Raw genomic sequence first — 27,418 nt, forward strand, 5'->3', positions numbered from 1 at the left:
TTTACCCCATAAAGGAATGTGTATAAATTGACAGAGGGTAATGGTGTTGGAAAACGCACAGTTTGACACCATTTGGGTCCTTGAGCAAAGCTATGTGCTTCCACCATCGTTTGTTTGGATAAATAGTGTAATTCCAAGTGAAAATTATTTCCATACAGGCGTGTTACAATAGAATTTACATTTGAAATAACTATATTTAATTGATTTGCCCATATATATATATATGTATATTAAAAAACTGAAAATTACGTTTTAGAGGGGTGCTAGCCCCTCCTTATCCAGCTTTTGGTAGTGTGTCCACAAACTTTGTACCAGGAAAAGCTACTGTTGTTGCGTACTGGTACCAAATCCCAAGTACCATATTGTTTCAACAACAGTACCCCATAACCCTGCCCATATCGTAATACCACTTTTGTCTTGTTTTGTACAGGCCTGCTGGCTCTGTCGTAACAGCCACTGTAACACACACTCACTCTGGCCGTTCTTAATTTGCACTTTGTCCTCTGAGCACAGACTCAAATCTCTCTTAGCTTGGCGCAGTTGAAGTTTGCCCTGCTTGACTTGCATCCAGAGAAGCCGAATCAAGTCGACCACGTGTGTGTGTGTGTGTGTGGGGCAAGGAATTGTGTGCCTGCATCTCAATAGGCTGTAGTTGCTCCCTTGCGCTCTTTCACAACCTCATTCTCCAGAGGCCTGTGGCTAAGTAAAAGTAGCCTTGAAAACATCCATATGATTTGCTTTCAGCCTGTTGTTCAAATGAGTTTAACTTGACAATCCATGAGGCTGCAGGAGCCCAGTTAATGGAAACCCTTTGATTTAGCATTGATCTTCATCTGCAACAGAGGAGGGGGCCAGTGCATGAGCAGAAGAAGCAGTTGATTGTTTTTTGCTTAATGGCAGTGTTCTCTTTACCTACAAAATTGCCAGACTACCCCTGTTTTGAATAGCAATGAAAACGTGAAACGAGGTCTGGTGTCGTGTCGTCAGTCATGCATACTATATTTTATGTTTTCCTAGAATAACTTGAGTACTGAGAATCTGCATCCTCACAACAGTTGATGAGTGCACATTTTAAATTCACCTACAAAAATCTAATGACTGGTGAATTATTGTACCAACCTAGCCTCATACAAATCAGTGGAAAAGTACCCTTAAAACTGGTGGAACATAACATATTTAGATAGCTGACTTAACAGTGGTGGGTGGACCTGGCCTTCAACAAGATCTGCCTCAGATATAGTGCACGAGTCTGGGGAGGAGAGCTGTTTTGGGATACAGAGCTGAGATGTAGGCTAGCTTGCCCAGTCGCTCTCTCACTCTACTTGGCCTGCATAGTTAAAGATAGACACTGCTTAGAAAAGGAAGGGACAATGCAAGATAGATTGTAGCACAGGGTCCACTCCTGTAGTAGTGTACCCATCCCTGATAATGTAGGGCTCCAGTCTATGGATTCTATTTTTACTTTTTGAGGGGCACTAGCGCCTCCTATATACAGCTTTAATGTTTGTCTTTCAAGTTCAACGATGCTTGTTTAAGAAAACGCCATAGACAATAAAGAGAAATGTAGTGTTTGTTTTGAGGACTAAAACAAACATTAGCACGCGTTGCTTAAACAAACATTATGTTGTAATTGCTGTTGTAAGATGATAAGAGTGCCCCTCACTTCACACGGGTGTGATATTTTCCTCCCCCATTTTTATCTGAGTGATTCAGATAATTACATTTCTAAACTGTATTAGATCAAACCTCACGTCATAGGTTTGTTTTCTTACTCTTTATTAAAGTGTATTTAATAGTATATATTATATATATATATATATTTTTTAAGATTAGTTTTTTGACTTTTGTGCCTTCATTGATAGTTACAGTGAAGACGGACAGGAAAGGGGGAGAGACATGCAGCAAAGGTTGTGATGAACGGGACTCGAACACGCGACACGCTGCCAGGCCAGAGCCTATATGTGGCATCCGCCTGGACCACTAAGCCAGCGGGTGTGGCATGGGCGCCCATTTAATAGTATTTCAATAAATAATAAAACGGGTTTAATATTGTTAACTGAACCTCTCAACCTTAAGATGACTTGAGGTGCACTATTCAGTATTTGTAGACTGGTGTAAAGAGTGCAGGCCTATCGTGAACGGGCCTTCTCTGATTTAAGCCCCCAAACCTTTGAGCAAGTTGCCCACCCACATCAGGCTGGCCTCCACCACTTTTTAAAACACATTTGTATTCCACTTTTAACCCATGTTTGTAACTCAGTATTTTTGTTTATTGTGCTTCACCGGGCTTTTATTGTTGGTACAGCGCTTTGCTTTTGTGTTTTTTGCTCGACACCAAATCTCTTCATTGAGAATAACCAATCTACAAGCCCACATTATGTAGCAAAGCCACTGATGGTGACGAGTTTCACCGGCTGTCCCACAGCCTTGTATCATTCCCTTGACCTGTGTGTGTGTGTGTGTGTGTGTGTGTGTGTGGAACTTCTGTTGCGTTCACATGGGCAGATGCATTCAATGTAAGTGGAAGCCAGCGACGTGTAGCTACGAAGAAAATCGACATTTGTAGCTGCTGCAAAAGATACAAATTGAAGCTGAGCTGGGTTCAACTTCCGGATGCAAAGCTACATGCTTGATGTTGTTTTTTTTTCTTCTTCTCAACTCCCCCGCCAGCTGCCGAGCCTCCGACACACGTCACTACGGACGCACGCTTGATGCCGTTGGCGACCGCGTGAGCAGTGATATACGAACGAAAGCGACAAATATTCTGTCTTCTGTGATCTTTGCATCTTTGCATATGCCTCGTGTGAACGCACCATTAGGGCAGCCAGGAAAAACATCTGCTCAATGCTTCAACAAGATAAGAAATGAAGCATCTAATTTTAACTTGTAGCCCAAATTAGTACAAGCTGACGGATAGGACAGTCATAGCCTTGCGCTCGATATATCACACATGAGTTCAATGAGTAGGTATTGGGGGGGGAAAAACTAATAGTCGTTTATGATTTAGAGGGGTGGAGTTTATAGCTAACATACTGGCTTGTATACTCAACTGGCTTGTATCGCGCTCACTCTGTCTCTCTCTCTCTCTCTCTCTCTCTCTCTCTCTCTCTCTCTGCTGCTGCAATACAGAATGCTTGCAATCCCAGCAGAATGGTGTCTTTGTGTTTATCCTCTCTGTGGCTACAGTGCCACTTCATCATGCTGAGGGTTGCTCTGGCCATGACGGCAACCTGTGACATGCTGCCTCACACTCGGGGAAATGTCCAGGCCTAATTGGTGTGCTGAGCAGAATAGTCATGCTGTTTTTGTAGGTGCAGACCACAGACCACAGGCAGCATTGCTTTGCCTGTCCGGCTTTGTGCTTTTATAGCACCAGCACATTTTCCAGCACATTCAATTTGTTAAAATGAATCAAATTTAGGTAATGGTGGACTACTTTAGTGTGTGTGTGTGTGTGTGTGTGTGTGTGTGTACACACACTCCAGAGACCCTCAGAACAAGATTATATTTTCTTCATTTAAAAAATAATAATTGCACGACACGTTTCGCTGTGTAGGCTTCGTCAAAATGCTTTATATATATACTCACTATTTCTATCTTTCTAAATCACAATCTATTTAGAACTGATCATAAGTAATGATTGCTACTACTTTTTCAAGGTGGTGCATGCTGCCTAATAAGCTACAATGCAAAAGAAACTGCTTAAAATTGCAATATTATGTTAAGCCCTATTAATCTTACAGATGGGATCAGGGCGTCCCTAATTGTCCATATTTTGGAGAGACACCTTGTTTAACTTTGGATATCGGATTCTAATGTCTCGTTTTCTATATGAGACTAATGCCTAAAAGTCAGAAGTCGTGAAGCCTAATTTATGTTCTGAGCAGGCTTGTAGAACAAGCATACCTGCCTTGGGCGACATTATCAGTTGACAGACCGATGGGCTGTTTATGTCTGACTTGCTTTATAATTAATGACAATTATGTTTGCCAGAGGGTTGCGATATAATATTTCAGGTATATCAGGGGTGGAAAACTAGATGGCCACTATAGTTCCACACTCACTCCAGAGTGCATAAACCTAATAATATGTCATAGCACTGCGACACGTTTTGAGCTTGTAGATCAGCTATTTTTGCTATTTAATTGAAATCCTGAATTTGTTTTTGCTATTTTTTTTTAATTGGAATCCTGAAAAGTAAAAATTCTTTAATTTCAAATGCATTTAGTTATAATGGTTAACTTTATGAACTAAATGCTGAATACATTGGATATAAAAAAAGACTAACATTTTAATACTAGTCATTAAGCTACATATAGACTTAACCGTCTTGCCGCAAATCGCGTATTGCCAAGGTTTTATCGCCCGCAACACTTATTTTGAAGAGCCAAATATCCGTAATGTTACAATGACAAAAAAAAGAATATTGGTATCACAGCGCCTGCTGTCGGCAAAACCTTGTTTTCACGACATTACAGGCATTTGAACGCGGACCATTGAATGCAAGTGAATGTGCGCGCATCTTCAAAATGGCTGCAGGCTAGACGATTAATTTAACGGGCTGCATGTTAAGTAATTAAAGCGGGTCATGTTTGCATATTTGGAATTGTAACCGCTGAAATCGATAATATATCGGTATTCTGATATTAACCTGCGGGTCGCATTAAGTGATGGTTGGGTCACATGGGCCGTATGAGGTATATGAACACTTCAGTGATGCTAATGGGGTGCATTTTGCATCAACTGGACCCATCTGTGGACCTTTCTGGGGGTTCCATCATGCACTACTGTACTCAATAGGTCTTAAGATTATCTAAAATGGTTTTAGCCTAACTTTTTGTGCAGTTGTGCTTGTGCATGACATCACAGGGAGTGGCGTGTCAAACTCAACATACTGTGTACAGGCACTCGCCAATCCAGCCACTCCCACTCTGTGGAGCTGTGGTTTGCGACAGGTGGTGTTTTTGTTTGTGTGTCATCCTGATATCTGTCCAGGATCACAGCACCCTTTTGGCCCTATAGGCCCGGTTAGAACTGGCAGAGAGGGAAAATAACATCAACAGCAGAAGGTGTCCCACTCTGCGTGAAGTGAACATTACTGTAGCCTTGTCTCCAGAATGGACTAGGGGCCTGTGGACGAAACCACTGACTTTGTAAACCACTAAAAACGAGTCCGGACCGTCCGCGAGCCATTTTGCCATCCATTTGCCCATCAGTGATTTTAAGGACACACAACCAGACTGTGTGGGGTTTTGACCCCTAAGTTCTCTTTCACTTACTAGGCCGATGAGCTTTGGAATGAGACCGGTGCCTGTGGAATGAATGCACCGTCTGGTTATGCAACAATCAATCGTTGTACCCGTTGTACTTCCAAGTCTGACATCGGTACTATGATGTCGTATTGACGTCCTACCATGAATATTAAAATGTATATTGCCCATTGATCTCAGGTTTCTGTTGTATTAAAAAAGGTCGATTAAAAAATTTAAAAAGGCTTCTAAATCCTAAAATAAATCTGAAAAAAAAAATTCTATCTCAGTTGTGCTCAACCTTTTTCATGTCAAGGACCTATTTGGCCACGGACCCCCATCTCAAAATATGTAGTTTCAGGGACCCCCCAGAAGCAAATATTTTAGTTAAAAATGTTCTGAAATATATATTCAATGATTTGCGCCACATTTGAGAGATTTTTCAAAAATGGCATACCTACAAGCTGCGCTATGAGCTTGTAGATCTGCCATTTTTCAATGGCTAAATTATAATGCTTATAATGGTTAAGGATGTCTTGGTACTTGGTCATATAAACACCACAGTAAAGGGCGCTGTTTTTATACTTTGTTTAGCAGAAGCTGAGTTTTTGGGTTGGTTGGTAGTGGTGCCACCCCACACATTGCTACAATCACACACGCTCGAGTGCCAGTGTGTGGCTCAATGAGCAGTGTGTGATACTTGTCCTACCTGTTCAGTGGATAGCCTAGTCATGTACAGGCTTGCTGTTTTTTATATTGCACTTTTATTAGGGAGTGCTGGCTTTATTCAAGTCAACATTAGAGTACAGTATCATTTTAATATTGTGATGCTGCTACATAGAATATTGACGTCTTCCATGTTGATAAATATTTGCTGGTTGTTACAGACAACAATGTAAAATGTTCCTTTTTTTTGTGTTAACGTTGACTACGGCGGTATACAGTAGCTATTGAAAAATAGCAGATCTACAAGCTCATAGCGTGCCACTCTGGCGAGCTACAAGCTTGTAGGTCTGCTATTTGTATTTTTTTGTAATCGTTAAAATGTGGCGCAAATCATTGAAATGATTGCATACTGTATATATATTTCAGTCTTTTCAGAGCGAACATTTTTAACTAAAATATTTGCTTCTGGGGGGTCCCTCGAACTACATATTTTGAGATGGGGTTCCGTGGCCCAATAGATAATAATAATTCTGGGGGTCCTTGAAATGAAAAAGATTGAGCACCACTGACATAGAAACGTTTTTCAGATTTTCTTTTTTTTTTAGGATTTAGAATCCTTTTTTTCCAGTCCAAAATGGGTTAAGCATAAAGCCTCTGCCACCTGGCCATGTATAGCGTTGTTCTTCAGACTCTTCATTTCACAGAAAGCAAAGGGAAAAACTACAGAAGATGTGAAACGTTATCGTTATCCCTTTTCATAACGTCCCGTTCCCATCCCTTTCTCTGCCCCCTTTTTTGGATTTCCATTCAGTGCTATTTCAGAATCTGACCTAGATGGATAACAACCAATGTAGCCCTAGTGCAGAATGTTGTTTGTTTTGGAATCATTCCCAACAACAACATGACCCAACTAATTCCAGACTGCTGCACGGTTTCAAAAAAATTAAACACGATAAACCATCTTTTTTTACTATTGGGGTCAGACGAGTCTCCTGTTCTCTCTCTCTCTCTCTTTTCTTTTGTGACCGACAAATTTCCCTTTGATGCCATGCAGTATATTCCCTAAGTTGTCGTTGTCGTCGTCGTCTTATCCATCTCACTTTGTTGTTTTGTTCTGGCAGGCGTGAGCGGGGTGGAGGATGTCCCCGTTGCCCGGCGCAAGCAGAGGGCTCCGCTGGCGCGGCCCGAGGACGTGGACGGGGATGAGGGGCGCAAGCGCAAGCGGCTACTGCTCACACTGGACTCTGACTCGGGCACGGACGCAGGGTTGACCCCCTCGCCAGACGAAGAGGTCCAGGAGGAAGAGGTGATGCTTTCTACTAAAGGACACTGCTCTATTCTTACCACCTTCCCTTGTGTTCTCTTTATGGGACTTCCCCCCCAACCAACTTGGGACCAAATGACAATGGACTGACACAGTCCATTGTCACAGTGTTTAGCAACCAAAACATTTGTAAACGAATGTCCCGTTCAGAGCATTTCTAGGGAACATCGCTTCATTGCCATAGACCACAATGGACCAACAGCTATTTTAGTTAAAAAAGAAAGAAAAAAAAGCGAAACGCACTCATTTCAGCAGAATGAACAACGACGACCAAACACACACGGTACAGGGATTTAAATTTGATTGTGTTCCCCTTGACTTGACATGACTTCCAATTTCACTCGTTTAATCTCTGTATCAAGTTCTCTCTCCTGATTTGGATAAAATTGGTACCCCAACCTGCAAATACATTTTATGTTTAATAAAGATCTGGAGAGACATGGAGACTCCCGTTACTGAACAAACGCACTATCGCAGTAAATGCTATCGGAATATAGCGCCGTTTAAACATAACATTTTATTTATTCAAATCATTTTTTTCTTTATGAGCAGCTAAACTGTTTCTAGGTGGTCAGAACTGGCACATAAAGCCTCTTCGCAGGAACTGCACAAATGTAGAGAATGTAAAATGGAAAGAATATCTTCATTTTTTTTTTGTCTTTTGGCCTCTTTTGGTTTCTTTATCTCACAATCCAAAGCACACGCTGTGCTCAAGCCAAGGCACAAATATAGGCTAAAGGCTCTCAAAGCATATACAAAGCATGTAGCCCTATAAGTCAAAGTAACAATTGCTTCCTTTTTAAAGGGATATTTCACTTTCAAATAGAAGAAAGAAAGAAATGGGGAAAAAAGTACCGGTAATGGAAAAATCGCAGCCCTTCCTGCATTAGAATGTTCTAAAGCAGTGGTTCCCAAACTGTGGTGCGTGAGCGCCTTCTAGGGGGTGTGCGACATGAAAAGTCTTAATGGTGGCGCTATGGTTTCATTTTAAACATATTGACTTATTACGCCAATATATGGCAAGTTATGCAGAATATAGCCTCTTCTGCATAATATATGCCATATTCGCGTTCAAACGTCTCAAGCGTGAAGCAACCAAATGGTCCTGTACCCCCTGATTCACTTACAGCAGCTTTAACCCATTTTGGGGCGGGAACCCCTTTTGGTGTTAGCATCATATTATGCTTTAGCTATTTAAAAATAGCAGATCTACAAGCTCATAGCGCGCCACCGAGTGGCGCGCTACGAGCTTGTAGGTCTGCTATTTTTTGAACGGCTGACACAAACATAGCTTTTTCAGAAAACTGTCAGGATGTAGAAGACATTTGTATAGAATCTGATCTCGGGTCAGAATGGGTTAAATATGTCTCCACAAGAGGACTCGAATGATAACAGAAAAATGTGAATGCATTTTAATAATTCAATGCCTTTTCGGAATATACAGGACAAAAATCGGCTATGATTTAGAATGCTGCATGTGTTTAAAAAAAAAAAAAAAAACGACATTTTCATAACCGTGTTTTCCCCTCAGATGAGGGTGGTGGAGGAGGAGGCGCCGCCCAAGCCCGGGCCCGTCCAGATCGTGCTGGCCGACGAAGACGAGCACAACTTTGAGCTGGACACGGCGGCGCTGGAGAAGATCCTGCTCCAGGACCACGTGAAGGACCTCAACGTGGTGGTGGTGTCTGTGGCCGGAGCCTTCCGCAAGGGCAAGTCCTTCCTGCTGGACTTCATGCTGCGCTACATGCTCAACCAGGTCAGACGCTTCACACGCGCACACACACACACACACACACACACACACACACACACACACACACACACACACACACACACACACACACACACACACACACACACACACACAGTAATCACTGGTGTTGCCAGATTTAGTTTTCTATGGAAACAAGCCCCTAAAGAAGCCACCACATGAGCACTTTACTACTTTTTTTTTTCCACTTAATTTTTATTGAAGGAAGAACAGACAAGAAAACACAACAAACTAAACTATACGGAAAGGAAAAGAAAAGAAAAAGACAAAAAGTAAAAGAAAAAAGGCTGCATTTTTCATATTACAACAAACATTCAATGAAATCCTATTGCAATATCGCTAGGCTGAGGGAAGAGATTCCACTTTTCCCATTTTTTTTAATAGAATTTATCCTCTTGTAGTCTCAGTATGAATGTTAGTTTTTCCATAGAATACAGTTCCTCAATAATGTCCATCCATTGATCTTTCGTTGGTGGGTCCTGTTAACCCATTTAGGCCTGACGTCGAAATAAAAAAAAACGTTCGCTCTGAAAGAATATATACATATTCAAAGATTTGTGCCGCATTTTTAAGATGTTTCAAAAATGGCAGACTTACAAGTTCATAGCTCGCCACTCTGTGGCGCGCTATGAGCTTGTAGATCTGCTATGTTTCAATAGCTAAAGTATAACAGAATGCTTGAACCACCAAAAGGGGTTCCTGCCCAAAATGGGTTAAACCCATTACATTGGATATTTGAAATTAGACTGTCTACTCTACAAGGTGCGATGCGTTGTGAGCTTGTAGATTATTTGTTTTATGTTAACACAAATGATAATAATCAGTGCTTAATTTCTAAATTCTTAGGTGCCGGAGCTCGGGTGCGTGCACGCGCAAAATTAGTTTTTTATCCAGTTTTTTTTTTTTACATTTTTTTTTAGCACAACCAACAGCCAGCCCACCCATCGGAACACAATAGAGTAGGCATACAGACGTTTTTATACGTCTTTAAATGTTCTGATGAATTGAAAATGGAAGACCCTGAAGTAACGAGTCTTTTTCTTTTTCTGGTTTCATACCAGAAAACTCGTAGCAGCAGATTTTGTATTGACCTGTGTAGGCTACTTTAGTTTGAACTGTACCCATTCTACATAAACTGAATAAAATGTCCAATCAGTCAATCGATAACATTTGCAGCAGCAGTTTACACAAGGGGCCTGCCGGCTCACAACACACAACTACAGTAGGCATTTCAAGATTCAAGACTTTATTGCCATGTCAACAGAGTTGATTGGAATTTGTTTCAGTGCACTAAAAACAGACATTCAAAAAGACACATATACACATTACATAATCAGACAGTAGAACAAGATACAAACATCATATGAGGGGGACCAATAAATAAGAAGAATGCAAAACGTTACAATTCATGTTGAACAAATAAATAGCAATTCATCGCAGTTCATCGTTTTTACAAAGCATCTTCACGCTGTAAAGTGAGTGAGTGAGTGAAAAGGGGGTCAGCATTCAGGAGGCGAACAGCCTCGGGATAAGTGCTGTTCTTAAAGCGGGAGGTATTGCACTTTAGAGACCGGAGAGTCTCTTACCTGAGGGCAGGGGTGCGAAAAGACTGCAGGCAGGGTGGGAGGGGTCGGCAATCACCTTCTGCATCCTACGCTTAGTTTTTTCGCAGTTCAGTTGGCACAGCGGCTCAACGTTATATTACATACTGTATAAAATGCAGTATAACAAGTTAGGGTGGCCCATCATCAGAACAAGTATGCAATGCTAAATACCTGCATGTTGTTGTTGTCCTTATCCAAGTTCCTCCTCCGGCCTCCTCCTCCGATGACAAGTCAATAATGCTACTGCTACTTAATTCTGTACTAGTCTTTTTTTCTTTCTTTCCTGGGCCCATCAAAGCAAGCGTTATGATATTCTGATCCAGCCATGTTGTAAAGCCGAGTGTCTTTGCGAGATTTGGCAATGCAGTCAGTTCTGTGCACAATAACTGTTACTCAACTCACCATTTTGTATTGAAAACAAAACGCATGCTGTCCCCAAGGCTATAAACTCCAAGTAGCAGTGAATCTATTGCTCCATAAAAGTATCAAAGTTCCATATTCCATGTGCAACGAACGACAACCGATGCAAATTGCAAAAGTCGAGACGAGACGTTTTTTTTTTTTTTTACGCACCCGGCACCGTCAACAGTGAGGCGTCAAGCCTCACACCGGGGTTCTATAGCCACCTATTTCCTCTCAAAACGGGCACACATTTCAAAATAAGAGTGTTTTTTTTTGTTTGTACATATTTTATTTTGGAATCGTACTGGAAATAGAAGTAACTATGACGAGGACGAAGCCTAGTTGACAATGAAAATGAAACTAAAAATAATAATAGAGACTTATTGTATATTGTAATGTGCATTTGGGGTGGCGGAACGCCCTCTACAGCTACCGGAGAAATGTAAGCACTGATAATAATGATAGCTCAGATTTATATAGCGCTTTTCTAAGTACCCAAAACGCTTTACATAAAACGGTAGGAACAAGTTTAATTCAAGAAACAAAAACTAAAAAAAAGGCAAGTAAAATGTCAGTGCTAGGTTAAAAACAGACCAGACCAGACCTCAGCTGGGGAAGGCTATCTTGAAGAGGTGGGTTTTGAGGGAGTTTTTGAAGGAGAGGAGGGAGGGGGCAACTCTGAGATTATTGAGTTAATTCCAGAGGTTGACATGAAAATGTTTTAAAACCATTGGTTTATACAACATTAGGAAGCAAGCCCAACTACACTTGACTACACTTAAGAAACAAGCCCAAAAAAACACAACCTGGGCCACAACTACCAATATTTACAAGCGTCTTAACAGAAAAACAAGCCCAATGTCGCTTATTATACGCATACATGGTAATATGGCGTAACACTGGTCTGGTAATAACCTAAAATGTCGTCGTGAATTGCGTCACCTCGCTAAGTGCTTCAACAATCATGTGGTAGTAGCATAGTTGCAAGAAATGGGAACAATGCTAATTACTATGGCCACAAATAGTTTGGAGCGCTGGGATAGTTTTAACCCATTTAAACCTGAGGCAGATTATGTTTTTTTTTTAACTCCTTCTAAATCCTGTCCCAAGTTTTCTGAAAAACTTCACATTTTAATTAAAGATTGGAATATAGAAAAAGTGCTCCTCGGACGGCAGGTCTCCGCCATGTCAAGTGTGTTATTGTGGCCTCCGGGTGCTGCTATAATGGGACAATAATGAAAAGGGAGCCATTTGATTGCCTTTCACGGCAATCGGACACTGCATTTATGATTTTCAAAAATCGACCTCCTTGCCTTTGGCCTGGCGGAGACAATGAATAGGTGTTCCAGGTCTAAATGGGTTCAGTAGACGTGTGCTAATCTTGGGACAGTCTTGTTGATTGTCAAAATGACATTTCCAAAGATCGTCAATGTGGGTTTCGTCTTTGAAAGGAAATCTTTGTGCCGCAAGCAGTTCAGTGGAAATAATGCTTGGCCAGTTACAATTTGGCCAGTTTTACTAGAGTGCATGTGCTCACTGAAGTGCATACTGTCTGTCTCCCCCCCCCCAGGCCAGGTGTCCAGTCTATGATGTGTCATTTACTGTATGATGTGTGAGTCCATATTTGGGCATGGTTTCAGCCTGATCCCACCAAAATATTTCCAAAACACTGATCAGTTCAGTAGTTTGCAGGATTAGCCACATTATTGTCCCCCCCTTGCCTTCAGCCAAGCTGAGATAATTAGGGTTAGGCAAGATTAGGCACGTGTGGCGTTTTTAAAAATGAAATCTTAAGACATAAATGACCTCCTGCACGTAATCCATCCTCCTGTTCACACAGCCAATCCTATTCACTTTTGTGTCAAACACTGAGCCTGTAGGCCCTAGATCACACATCGGCTCGCAATGATCATGCTTGCATAATCGTGCAAAAACAATAAACATTTAGCTTCCCTTGTCCTATTTTAACATCCGGACATTCCAACCCGTTTTGAAAATACTGACTGATGAGTGAGAAGATTTTGATTCCAGTGGACATTACAACGTCCTGATGTGAAAGAAAATGTTGTTACAAACTTACCGTATATGGATGTAGACATCCAAAATCAGTTGGAAATATTTAATTTTGATGTGGTGTCATAATCAACAACTGGAAGTATTAACTTGTCCTTCAGACCTTATAAGAGCAGCTGGACACACACACACACACACACACACACACACACACACACACACACACACACACACACACACACACAGTGTTGCACAACTGAAAGTCTGAACCTGCCATTATGTTAAGCTGCTCAGTTGTTTGTGAGGAGGAGCAGCAGCTTTCATCTAATTCTGAGAAGACTACGTGCATTTCATAAAACTATGCTTTAGTTGACAATTTGCTTATTCTACCTATGCAAGTAGGACTTGTTTGTTATGCTTAGTATAACAAAACAAAAGTTAACCACTGTAGAGGTCATACAAGCTGGTACTAAAACGTTTTTTCTCTACTTGCCACACAGTCACTGAGAAATAGCCCTGTCTAAGCCAGTCACCAGGAATCATTGTTCAGACAGACATACTTTGCATTGTAAATCAGTGCTTTGATTTTGAGGGCAGTTTAAACATTTTCATAGTGTGGTCAGTCTGGTCCCTTGTCACCTTTTGTAAACATTGTGGTCGTGCTTGCCTTTCCCTTTTGCCATTATACGTCCTTATTTGAAGTGATGAGAAATCTGCCCAGGAGAGCGGCAGACAATAATGGTGGATGCAGTGTTCACAGATGGAAGCTTTTCTCTTGTGGCACCCAATGTATATGTTGTGTAATACTTGATTCTATACCAGGGGTTTTCAACTGATTGTGAACCAGGGACCACCACCTTGACTAAGGATCAACCTGGGGACCACTGTTGTGTTGTATTGGGATGTGGGCTAAGATTAGTGCTTTCGTAACACTCTTATACTGTTTCTCAAACGATGGTCCACGGACTTAACTGATATACAGTACTGACACATGTCGCCCTATCTTGGGCGTGCCTTAACCTTTATCCCTAAACCTTTTTCCATATTTTACTACAGTATCTTGAAAAATATTTTAAAATAGTTCAACTAGCAGATCTACATCCATACATTATGGCTATAATCGGCTATTTGAACTATTTTAATAATAGTAATAGTAATATATATATATATATATAAATCATGGCAAATCATGACAACACACACAATATTTCGGACCAAACAAAGAATTAGAAAGTAGAAAAAAACGGCAGGTTACTTGCAACCCTTTTTTTGTTGTTTTTCTTCTTTGTAATTCTTTGTTTGGTCCAAAATATTGTGTGCGTCGTACGACGCTTAAAAGGTCTTTAAATAAATAAAGCACGGAATGCCTATGGGACAAATGCATTGGGATTCATTTCCTGGGCCACTCGTTGTTCTGAAAGGGGGAGGGACTGCGACGCTCTATCGGTTGAAAGTTTGTGTCATTTAATGTTCTCCACTCCACTATGAAAACATTTTTATACATTTTTGTATAGGCAAATAATCTTTTGCCTTCTTTCCACTTGAGATCGTCTGAGATTGGTTACTGGTGGTTGTGAATGACATCATAGGCATACATACAGTACATCCCACAGTGTAGTCTAGCAATTGTGTTTACATTGCTCCTTTGACTAAATTGCTGCTTCAGTGAATAAAAGGGCCATATTATAATTGGTATCCAATCCATCCAACTTCAACCGAAGTAGTGACGCAACCCTTAGCCCACTGAACCGTATCGTATACCCTCTCCACCACGACATTGCCTCGAGATCCTGTCCATGAAAAACATAATCGGCATGTGTGGCTTAACCACAGTGTGAAACACTAATCTTATTTTGGGAGAGATACTTTTTTCTTGCCATAACCGTCCACCATTTTTGTTCTACAAAAGTGAGAATATGGCTAGTCCGCTCTACACCGTAAAATCCTTAATGTTAATTTAACTCGAATGTATTTTCTCACCTCTCTCTCCTTCACAGCAGCAGCAGCAGCAGCAGCAGAACAATGTGTGGATAGGAGGGGAGGATGAGCCCCTGACAGGGTTCACCTGGAGGGGAGGCTGCGAGAGGGAGACGACCGGCATCCAGGTGTGGAGTGAGGTCTTTGTGGTCGAAAAGCCAGACGGCACTAAGGTAGGCGCCAACTGTCGCCAGACACAAAGTTCTTCAGAGAATGGAAGAACTGGTATTGACATTTGAACCAATTAAATATAACTTTGTCAGAGACATATATATATATATATATGGGCCCAACCAGTTGGAAGCTTCAGGACCACAGTTGTGGGTACCCTTGTGTTCAACCCGTTAAATCCGGTTTAGTATCTGTGTCATTTAGATTTTGGCTACCGTATATAACTACATATGTTTTTAAGAACTCTGCATCTGGCCTAAATGGTGGTAAAGGGATACTCCAAAATATACTTTTTTCTGTCTGCGGGGGTTCCCTATGGAGACACACAGGAGACGCTTTGTGTCTCCATAAGTAACCACTGCTGCTCATCAAATGATTGGCTAAAGAATGCGACTAAAACACAAATCTCCATGAATTCAAGTATCCATGGGGGTGAGAAATCGATAGAAAAAGATGTGGGGTTGAACTATCCCTTTTAAGTAGAGTAGTGCCAATTTTTTGGACGGTCTGTCTTGCTCTCATTAAGATTGTAATCCTTGAGATTGTGTGGTGGTTGTTTTTGTCTTTTGAAATGAAATTGTTGCAGCGACGAGTAGTTAAGTTAAGTAGGCAATGCATGATGTCGCAAAGATAGCGATGTAATGAATACGGAGAGCAGCAATGACACATAAGCGGCACACAGATAAAATGCTGCACGTGCTGTTGATGAAGCAGCTGGGTGTTGAGCTCCATGCAGACAGCTGGAAGTCTGAACAACCAAACCTTTACCGTCATGGTGCAGCTGGGCACAACATGACCCTATGTGATGATTTATTATAGGCAGGTTTTCCCCCACTCTTTAGTTATTATTAAATGGATACATTTACTAAGAGTTGCGTCTAGTGATGCGTGATATAATCGGTAGCATGTCGAATCGGCCGTCTCGGCCATAAAAATGCCGCATCGGATCGGTCTAAAAAAATGTAATCCGGATTATTTTCACAGATATCGATGATGCTATAATTATGTGACCGTCAATGACTTTGTTTTGTGTATTTCTAATCTTTCTAATTTCGGAATCGGTCAGAATCGGTATCAGCAGATATGACTTTGCAAATAATTTGATGTCTGTCATAATTTCATAATCGTGCATTCCTAGTTAAGTGCTACTGTACATGACAGTCAGAATTAAAAAATAAAATCTGGGTCATTTTGAGATTTTAAAGGGAGGTTTTCTTCCATTTTCACCAGTACTTTTCTGACACGGATTGTGTCTGAAATGCATTTTACATTACTACCAGAGTAAATGAATAAATATTGCAGTCCCTGTCCGTGATGTTTCGTTTTTAATTAAGCAGAGGTTTTCCGCGTGCTTCCGCATTTATTATTTAATTAATTATTTTTGTCATTTTGATCCTCTGTTCTCTAATTATTGTCTGTTGAAAATGGCATGTCTGGCCCAAAAATAGAGAGGAGAAGAAGCAAGGCGAGACATTTAGTTTTTCTTTTATTCAAGAACAAGAAGGTCAACGGCGAATGAGATCGTTTCCCTGTATGACTGAGGGTTATGTTGGCGAAGAGCGCCATCTAAACACTGGAAACGCCAAGACTCCGGGTGTGGACATGTCCTTGGTCAGTCAATGGGTTGAGCTACTCTCCCTTTTGTCCCTCCCAGGTTGCAGTGCTGCTAGTCGACACACAGGGAGCATTTGACAGCCAATCTACCATCAAGGATTGTGCTACTGTGTTCGCCCTCAGCACCATGACCAGCTCTGTACAGGTGTGATTTAAAAAAAAGCCTCTCTGTGTTTCTATGCATGTTATTTTTATTTTTATATTCTTTCATAAAAAAATGAGTCTCTCTCTCTCTCTCTCACGGCACATTTTTTCTATCCGTTTTTCAGGTCTACAATCTGTCCCAGAACATACAGGAAGACGACCTCCAACATCTGCAGGTCAGTATCATGTTGTACCATAAGGTTCAAAGTACAGAATGCATGCAGTCAATCACCCGAGCATTTGTTGAGTGTATTAACCCATTTTGACCTTTAAAAAAAAAAGTCTTCTAAATCCTGACCGTTTTCTGAAAAACCTCATGTTTCTATGTCAGTCGTTCTCAAACATTTTCATGCCAAGGACCCCCAAGATTATATGTAATTGGCCGCCGACCCCCATCTGAAAAGATGTTGTTCCAGGGACGACCCCCCCCCCCCCCCCCTCAGAAGCAAAGATTTGAGTTAAAAACGTTCGTTCTGAAAAAAAATATATTCAAAGAGCTTGTAGATTTACCGGCTGTACAGTCGTACAGGGGTCTCTTTTCCACAAGAAGAATTACACACAGTACCAAAGATAATATGTGTATATATATATAATATATATATGGTGCATAGCAGCCGCTGTGCACTGTGCAATATGGTGCAGGACGTTATTCAAGGTGCCACAAGACGAGGATACATTTACATTTGATTAACATTGGGTTGAAGGACGTGGTAGGCACTGGGACCCCTACTGTCCAGTGTAAGGAGGTGGCTGAGAGAAGAGAAGAGAACACCACAGGTGCTGCTGGCAGTCTGCGTCTTGTTGTCATGGTCCGCAGCTGGATGAACGCTGGCGTCTCCTCAGCCGTGACTTGTACCAAATCGTGCAGGAAATAACAATAACAATCTTCAAATCAATGCGGCAACGTAAATCTATTGCTATTGATGGATTAATGCTGCACAGTGCACTGCACAGAGACCCCTTGGGGTGATTTCTGTACTATAAATAAAAGTAAACTGAAACCCGAGCTGAGCCATGTTTGGTGGACGAGTTTCATCCACATGGCTCCATAGCGAGGTCATATCATGAGGCCCGGCTGAGCCATGCGGACCATGGGGCAGGAGCCTATCTCCTGTTTCTGTAGCGTGAGCCAACTTTGTTGCACAAGTATGTGCTGGACATGACGCCAGTATGTCGCAGGGACTTAGGGCCGATTCATACTCCTATTTTAGAGCCGAATAAAAGTCGGTTCGGCTCTGTAGTGCCTACAATGTGACGTCATTTGAGGTTCGGGGGGGGGGAATTAAAAAACTTCAGTGCACTGTGCCTACACAAGGCAAGGAATAAATGCATTCGCCATGTATCCGAAGGAAGTCTGATCCAATCACTTATAGATTTCTCCAGTTTAATCTTGAGTTTAAGTTTTGTTGTGTTCAAGATCTGATTTTAGGCATGTTTAAGCCTCCAGGAAAATCCGTGTTGAGGTTCTTAATCCACTGTTTTTCATTAAAACGTCTTTGTCCTGCTGTCCAGTTGGGATTGTGTTGAAGTCCAGCGCATTTTAGAACAAGAGAAATGTTGCACAAATCTTGTGGTTGTCTTTTTGGCATTGTTAATATTGTATCTGTGTTGTCCCAGCCTAGTACCTATTGTTTTACCCGTTTCTCCGACATATTGTAAACCACATTTTTCACATGTGATTAAGTAAATGCAGTTGCTGGTTCTGGCTGTTATTTGTTGTTTAATCTCTAACACGCGTTTTGTGGTTCTATTTTTTACTAATTGTTTGGCTTTGAAGTATTCTGGTCCCTGGCGTGCTGGTGTGTTGATTTCTTATAGCTTGCTGTGTACTAGATAATCTTTAAGTTTTTTTTTTTTTTTTCTTCGGTGCTACTGAAAATATCTGTCGAGCCGAAATTATTTCGGCACTACAGCGCCGAAACAGCGGTAAAATAGGAGTATGAATCGGCCCTTACCCCCAAATCCAACCCTTGATGCTGGGTGCCAAGCAGGGTCCCGTTTTAGTCTCCCCGGCCCGGGGATCGAACCCTCGACCTCCCAGTCTCAGGGCGGACCATAGACTGTAAAAAATATGGACAAAGCGTTCCGCGGGTCTAACATGAATGTAAAATGAAGCCTCTCTCTATGTGTCAGTAAGCAGCCATCTTTCTATATCCGGGCCCAGGCCAAAGAGATTCTATATAAAGAGGCGACACTCTCATTAAACCCCATAGTAACAACCAGCGCCCAGTGCCTCCGCCATATTGGTGTGATGACGCAACTTCCGGTTGCTCTAAAAAACATGGGTGCGTTCGCAAATGCTCACCGGGAGCTCTCTCTCGTATTAGTTTGCATTGCACAGTGCGCTCTTTCCGAACGCTTCCAAAAAGAGTCTTTGAAGTCATTCTATTCCACTTCTAAGATTATCCTTTCCCGCCGCCATCTTGGTGTGATGACGTCAAAGCGCTACCGATGCGCCATCTAGTGGTGATTCCAAATATTTGAGAGTGTCGCCTCTTTATATAGAATCTCTTTGCCCAGGCCCAGCTGGCCCATTGGCTGGCCCAGACAACGAGGCGAGACTTCCCCCCCCTTCTTCTTCGTTGGTTTTTATTTTGACTCGAGTGGGTGGGGGATCCCGTTCATAGACTGTAACGGTAGCCACGCCCCTCAGAACATGCGCGACTTTATGGTCATTTTTTTTATACATGGGACCATAATTTTCCAAAAAGAATATTATGACATTAGAAATGAGACTTTAAACTAGTGACTGGAAGCAAAAAGTATTCATGACCATGTTTATTAAGGTAATACAGTATAGGTGAAGTTGGGCCAAAATACATGGACTTCTATGGGGCTATGGGTTTTTCTGGGTCCAGTGATAGCGCCACAACAGGCCATTATATGAACTTTCATTTCCTTAGTGGCTTCACAAAATATCTGTCTGACTGCCCCCCTGGGGCGGACGCTCTAACCACAATTGATTAGAATTTATTTAAAGTATTGAAGAATCTTATGGAACCAATTACGCATCATTTTCATATTCAGCCCCGTGTGGTGCACGTTGGCCACTTTGCTGGCTGCCGTGTAGCTATAAGCAATAATATGTCAACATTTTAATGACCTTTTTATTTGTATTTATTTTTTGAGGGGCGCTAGCCTCCTATATACAGCTTCAATGTTTGTCTTTCAACGATGCTTGTTTAAGAAAACGCCATAGACAATAAAGAGAAATGTAATGTTTGCTTTGAGGACTAAAACAAACATTAGCACCCGTTGCTTAAACTAGTTATGTTGTAATTGATGTAAGATGATAAGAGCGCCCCTCACTTCACACAGGTGTGATTTTTGATATTCAGACAGCCAGCAATGAGTAAAACGCTCCCAAAAGAATCTAGGGGCCACAATCTGCATTCAGAGATTTTCCTAGAAGCTTTGCCATTGGTCGAAAAACCCTGCAGAAATGACCAATCAGGAAGTAGACAAACAGAAAACCAATCGTGAAGTAGACAAACAAACCAATGACAAAGCTTCTAGGAAAACCTTTGAATGCAGATTTTTCTTTTTTAATTAAGAATTTGACAAAATATTGCTTATTGCAGCTTTAAGTAAAGGGACACATAAAAAACGTTGGAGGTATGTTGTTGAATTACATCAATATCATATTCTCTGTCATACATTCCAGCTCTTGATATTGTCTCTGTTCTGTAGCTCTTCACAGAATATGGACGCCTGGCTATGGAAGAGATCTACCTGAAACCTTTCCAGGTACTGCTCTCATTCTGCTGACGTTTGATTTGTGTTCCTAGTGTGTAGTATATTTACCCACAAGCTCCGGCATTGACCCAAGATAAATAAATCACGCGTTAAACTACTCTTGAGTCTGACCTGTAAACTCTATGGGGTGGGTGTGTGTGTGTGTGTGTGTTCCAGTCCCTGATGTTCCTGATTCGAGACTGGAGCTATCCTTATGAGCATGACTATGGTCTGGAGGGAGGCAAAGCCTTCCTGGAGAAACGGCTACAGGTAAGGAGCTGGGAAGAAAAGTCCTATAATCACCACTGTTTTTTTGGAGGTGCGCTAGCCCCTCCTATGTCCGGCTTTGAGGGTGTGTGTAAACATAAACGTTGTCTTAAACCATTTTGACATGAAGTGTCTTCTACATCCTGACAGTTTTCTGAAAAAGCTATGTTTCTATGTCAGTGGGTCTTCGAAAAATAGCAGACCTCGAGTGGCGCGCTACGAGCTTGTAGATCTGCTATTTTTCAATAGCTAAAGCATAACATGATGACGCGCGCTATGAGCTTGTAGATTAGCTATTTTTCAATAGCTAAAGCATAACATGATGACGCCAAAAGGGGTTCCCGCCCCAAAATGGCTTAACACAAACATTAAATGCTATTGATAAAGAATGGCCAGTTTTATGTCATTGTCCCAAAACCAAGTGTATGTTTTGTGTAACCGCAAACATTACGTAAACACCAACATTGAAGACAAAAGTGAGGACGCAATTGATTGGCCGGAATGAGATGAGGTATGATGATAAGAGTGCCCCTCACTTCACACAGGTGTGATTAAAAAAAATCTGAAATGCATAATCCAAAGGGCATGTCTTTTTTCAAGGTGGGCTATCCCCCTCCTATGCCCAGCTTTGTCTGTTTGTGTGAACACAAACACGATTTGTAGAGCACCCCTCACTTCACATGAGTGTGATGCGTTTTCCTCAGCATAAAGATGGGGCAAAGGGCACAAATTCACAGAGTGCCATAAATCGCCCTTTTTATATCCTGCTGAAATGTTAATAATTCAGATTCATATCTTTTCCATATGCATTTTAAGTGCACCTGAAATTCTAGAAAGTCCTAGATTTTGGGGAAAATATACCTCCCTACATTTTCTGAACCACACATCATGTTCAACAGAGAATCGGCTCAAGAGTTTCAAATGCCCACAGGAAGGCAGTTGACACACTCCATACAAACACAGTATATGTCCAGTTGACACAAACACAGTATATGTCCCTTCAACCTGTCCTCTCCAGGTGAAACAGAACCAACACGAGGAGCTTCAGAACGTGCGGAAACACATCCACTCCTGTTTCTCCAACATCGGCTGCTTCCTGCTGCCCCACCCCGGCCTCAAGGTGGCCACTAACCCATACTTTGATGGCCGACTCAAAGGTGGGTATGACACGCATGGATGTTACGTATGCCTCATTGGCCGCTGCAGCGTAAGGCGAAAGTGACCCTGTGTCACTGCGACTCCTAGTGACTATTGGTCAATCACAGCGCATCTTTTCCGGGACTTATCAATTCATTTGAGGGTATGCTCGTGACATCATCGTACCTGGAAGTTATGTGGGAACGCCCACTGAGTGTCAGAAAACGACTTTCTGGCCTTGAGAGCTCATTCGTCCAAACAGGACATTCAGACAGGACAAAAGTCCTGTCTGAATGCATTAAACCATGTTAAACTCGCCAACATTGCAGCCGTTACGAAAAGCTTCAATTATCCTCTTTCTATCTGCAAAGTTTTTGTTTCATAAAAATCCAACCATAGAAACGTTATGAGCTACTTTCTGTCAAGAAATTCCCTGCATTTGATTATTGTTCCAAGTGTCGGAGTTTGGAAGTGCTTGTTTTCAATAACGCATCATTTCGCTGCCTCCTGCATTATGTGACATTTAGAAACGGGTGGTACGCAGGCGTGTCCTGATGGAAAAATCATGCATGTGCATACTCTCTATCCAAAGGAGCTTTATTGGCATGAGAAAACAAATGTTTACATTGCCTCTGATTGGCCTACCGAACATCCCCTTCTGTGACGCACCGTTACATTCCTTGGAAGCACACGGAAGCTTCTGCTATCCTTCCGCAAAAGCTTGCCTCCATGTGTTCCATGTCGGATTCACAATCGGAACTATTTATGTCATTATGCTCATTTGGAAAACAAAATTCTACTTCAAAAGTTGTGGATATCATGCCATAAAGAATAAGTTGAAGGGAAACATCAACTTATTGCTTCAACTTATTGCTTCAACTTATTGCTTCAACCTATTGCTTCAACTTCTTGCTTCAACTTATTGCCGGCCTTGCCGCACACACCTGCGCCGCAAGGCTGCGGCAGGTGTAAAGAGTGTCCCTTATTTCAAGGTCTCAAAGGTGGCAGCCCTAATGACAACCAGTGGTACACAAAGTACTCAACTCCAGTACAGTACAGTACAGTACTTGAGTCAATGTATAGATACTCCTGGTCAAATATTACTCAACTTTAAGTGAAGGTTGCTTAGTCAAATTTGTATTTGTACAACTAGTCGAGTTGAGCCTGTTCTATGCAATGGAAAAGTTGTCGGTTTTGTACTGAAATTTCCCATCATAGACTCTTGACTCCAATCAATGCTGAGGAGCAAGGATACTTGGCGAGTGCACACTTAAATATATTAAAGGACAAATCATATATTTTGTGTTAACATGGTATCAAAAACATATTTTCACCCTTTGCGGTATAGAAGAGGATACTTTCATGAATATATATATATATATATATACCCTACAATATTTTTATTTATTTTGCTGTCACTTGATAGTGAGATTAAAGAATCCAAGCCCTTTAACTTTAAATATAACGTCCTGTTCCCATCATGTGCATTTGTGTGTTTGTCTTGACAAAGATATCGACGGGGACTTCACACGGCAGCTGGCCAAACTGGTTCCTCTGTTGCTGGCACCAGACCGCCTGGTGGAGAAGGAGATCGGAGGGAACAAAGTCACATGCAGAGACCTCGTAGAGTATTTCAAGGTCCCAGCATTTTCACGTCATATTCTACTTGGTTTACGGTTTAACCCATTTTAGGCCTGACGTCGAAATTTAAAAAGAATCTTCTCTAAATCCTCCAGTTTTCTGAAATAAATATTTTCACGATTTTCTCAAAAATAGCAGACCTACAAGCTTGTGAGCTTGTAGATCTGCTATTTTTCAATAGCTAAAGCATAACATAATGCTAACACCAAAAGGGGTTTCCGCCCAAAATGGGTTAACTCATTTAGGCCTTTTTTTTTAATGTATTCTTTTCTGAAAAACCTCATGTTTCTGTATCAGTGGTGCTCAATATTTCATGTCAAGAACCCCAAAAAATATATGTAAAATGCCGCCGACCCCCTTCCCCATCTGAAAATATGTTATTCCAGGCAGGGACCCTCCAGAAGCAAAGATTTGAGTTAAAAACTGAAACTCTGAAAGAATATATATATTCAGATTTGATTTTCACGATTTTTCAAAAATAGCAAAACTACAAGTTCTTGTAGATCTGCTATTTTTCAATAGCTAAAGTATAACATAACAACCCCCCGCCCCAAAATGGGTTAATTGACAGCAGTAATCAATCAACCAATCAATCAATCAATATTTATTTATATAGCACATTTACACAACCGAAGTTGACCAAAGTGCTTCACAGTAGACAAAGTATAGAAACGAAAAAAACATGGTATAAGAACATGATAAAATAATTACATTGAGAAAGTACTAGAATAACAGAAGAATTGGAATCAAAAAACAAATGCGTTGCTATCTAGATCAAACAACATTAAAGGCGAGCGAGAGAAAAGGTGGGCTTTGAGAAGTAATCAGACAATTGGCTTAAATGGTTACCATTCTACACCAAGAAATAGAACTCTAGAATCTTGAACCATTATTAACAATATATTGAGCACCACATTTTCACGACTTTTCAAAAATAGCAGACTATTTTTCAATAGATAAAGCATGACCTTATGCTTAAAACACCAACAGGGGTTTCCCGTCCAGGACTGGTTAAGGTGTATACATGTCAAAATTGTCCTGCAATAATGTTACTACAATTGGAATACTTGACATCTTAATTCAATTAGGCTTTACTCTGATTTTGACCGGACCTGGATAAAGACACAATGTTCTGTGTGTGTTCATTTCAGAACATTGCTGTCGATAGAAACATAGTCAATCAGGCACACAAAGATGCCCCCCCCCCCCCCCTAAACTAAATAAATAATTCTAATATCCATGATTCCACCTTCCTGCAGGCCTACATCAAGATCTACCAAGGAGAAGAGCTGCCTCATCCGAAGTCTATGCTCCAGGTCTGTTCTCCTAAAAGAGTGTCTAATGCAGTGATTCTCAACTTGTGGGAGGGTATTGCAAGTGGACCCCCAAATAATTGGCAAAACATTCAGATTTAAATGATAATTTAACATTCATATTACTATTTATTTATAATGGCATTTATATTATTTCTTTAAAACCTTAAACGGTGTGTTCCCACAGCCATACCATCAAATAAGAACTTAAAATATAGTATGTTGGTATGGTATACTAAGTGGGACTTTTGTTGTGGCAGATTTTATTTGTCAAGCTTGGGAAAGAAGACAAGAGTACTCTGTATAAATCTGAGTTGTAATATAATGAATTATGTAATGTAAACATGCTGTAAATGCGTGGATTATGTAATGTAAACATGCTGTAAATGCAACTGTGAAATGGTGTCTTATAAACCCACGAGGGTTGGGCACATTGTGTGCAGGACACGGAAATAAAAAAACGATCAATCAATCATGTTAAGTGGTCATATGGGTGAGCCACAAACCCTTTTTTTCCCCTTCTTTACAAGTGGGGCCCTTATCAAGAGGTTGAATACTCTAATGTATTTTTAACAAGGCTACATTTCTACGATTTCACGTTCCATTTCCTCCCATTCTGCTTCGTAAGAGCTTTCCTTTCTTCCCAGGCGACCGCAGAAGCCAATAACCTAACTGCTGTGGCCGGAGCCAAGGACTTGTACAGCAAGAACATGGAGCAGGTGAAGGACTAAACACTCCATTTTTTATTGGTGGTGGAATGACATTAAAACCCATTTTGACCTAAGGCCGATTCTACACATGCCTTCTAAATCATGACAGTTTTCTGAAAAAACCCTATGTTTCTATCTCAGTCGTCCTCAAACTATTTCACGGCAAGGACCCCCAGAAATATCTGCATTTGGCCACGGACCCCCATCTGAAAATATGTAGTTCCATGTACCCCCCCCCCCCCCCCACCCCACCACCTCCAGCATCAAAGACTTGAGTTAAAAACGTTCGCTCTGAAAGAATATATATTCAAAGCTTTGCACTACATTTCCATGATCTTTCAAAAATAGCAGACCTACAGGCTCGTAGCGCGGCACTTGTGCTACGACCGGCTCAACAACATTGCAAATTGTTACTGTATTTCCACTTTTTTAATTTCCCAATTGTTTGGCAACTGCAATAAAGCAATTTCCTGAAGCATAAATACAATACCATTCAATCCTCACCCCCAAAACTCCACAGATCTGCGGCGGGGACAAGCCGTACATCGCGCCGACCGACCTGGAGCGCTGCCACGACGAGGCCCGCGACTGTTCGGTGCGCCAGTTCCGCTCGGTGAAGAAGATGGGCGGCGAGGAGTTCTGCCAGCGCTACCAGAGCCAGCTGGAAGCGGAGCTCGACGAGGCGTACGGCAACTTCTCCAAGCACAACGACGGCAAGAACATCTTCTACGCGGCGCGCACGCCCGCCACGCTGTTTGCCGTCATGTTCGTCACCTACGTGGTGTCGGCCGTGACGGGCTTCATTGGCCTCACCGGGCTGGCGGTGCTCGCCAACCTGGTCATGGGCGTGGCGCTGATGTCTCTCTGTGCCTGGGCCTACGTCAAGTACTCTGGAGAGTTCCGCGAGTTGGGCACGATAATAGACCTGGTGGCGGAGACGCTCTGGGAACAGGTGGGTCGTCATGGGCAGCAGATTGAATGGTTTGTGTGTGTTTGTGTGTGTGTGCTTAAGAACTCGGAATAAACGCACCGTAACAAATTGACTGCTCGTGACGGAACGATCCGCCAATTGCAATCCAACCGCTATTGGCGGAATGTTACGTCAGATAAGTATTATTATTGACATCAAACCGGATCGCTGATTTATTTATTTATTTTGGCTTGTCCTTTCCTCCTTCAGTGATCCTAGGCCGGTTTCGCGCATCCGCAGTGCCGTTCACTTCCACAGCCGGACTAAAAAGCTTGAATAACTCTAAATCTACGGAGCTCTCCATGGTTTTGATAAAACGTGCGATGTTCGGAGGTCTTCCCTGATTATCCGTTGATCCCGATTGGAACATTGGCGGTTTCTAGAGCAAAAGGATGGCTTCATTTTAGCTCGCTAAAATCTAAGATGGCCGCCCAGGCCAGTGTGCAACACACTAAAACAAAGTAGTTGCTGGTCGGCAGTCTAGCGTTAGCTCTTGCCTCCACCAGGTGGCAGTCAACTTGTTTTAATACTGGCAAAATGGTCAAAACGGTGGTTAGAATGACATTTACAGGTCAGACACAATTTACATGGATCTGTTGACGATCAGTGGTTATAGTAGTGCTATAGTGTGTAAGGTCCTGGTACTATGATTAGGTTTGTGTGTGTGTGTGTGTGTGTGTGTGTGTGTGTGTGTGTGTGTGCGCGTGCGT

At 41.7% G+C, this 27,418-nt stretch overlaps 1 protein-coding gene across 3 annotated transcripts in view; it reads left to right on the forward strand.

Annotated features, from left to right (window-relative positions):
- Positions 1–27,418, forward strand: part of LOC308327971 (atlastin-2-like) — a 35,372-nt gene that overhangs the window by 4,020 nt on the left and 3,934 nt on the right. For 2 of the 3 annotated variants that reach the window (XM_080781629.1, XM_080781627.1), the window contains exons 2-13: positions 7,037–7,221; positions 8,771–8,995; positions 15,027–15,179; positions 16,832–16,936; positions 17,061–17,111; positions 20,626–20,682; positions 20,848–20,940; positions 21,956–22,094; positions 23,585–23,712; positions 24,975–25,031; positions 25,676–25,747; positions 26,259–26,690. In XM_080781629.1, the coding sequence (XP_080637755.1) occupies positions 7,037–7,221; positions 8,771–8,995; positions 15,027–15,179; positions 16,832–16,936; positions 17,061–17,111; positions 20,626–20,682; positions 20,848–20,940; positions 21,956–22,094; positions 23,585–23,712; positions 24,975–25,031; positions 25,676–25,747; positions 26,259–26,690 (1,697 nt within the window). The remainder of the gene's footprint in view (positions 1–7,036; positions 7,222–8,770; positions 8,996–15,026; positions 15,180–16,831; positions 16,937–17,060; positions 17,112–20,625; positions 20,683–20,847; positions 20,941–21,955; positions 22,095–23,584; positions 23,713–24,974; positions 25,032–25,675; positions 25,748–26,258; positions 26,691–27,418) is intronic. The other variant, XM_080781628.1, reaches the window with a different exon arrangement.

Source organism: Protomyctophum bolini (assembly GCF_963924005.1).
Source record: "Protomyctophum bolini genome assembly, chromosome: 14".
In the NCBI taxonomy this organism is placed as follows: Eukaryota; Metazoa; Chordata; class Actinopteri; order Myctophiformes; family Myctophidae; genus Protomyctophum; species Protomyctophum bolini.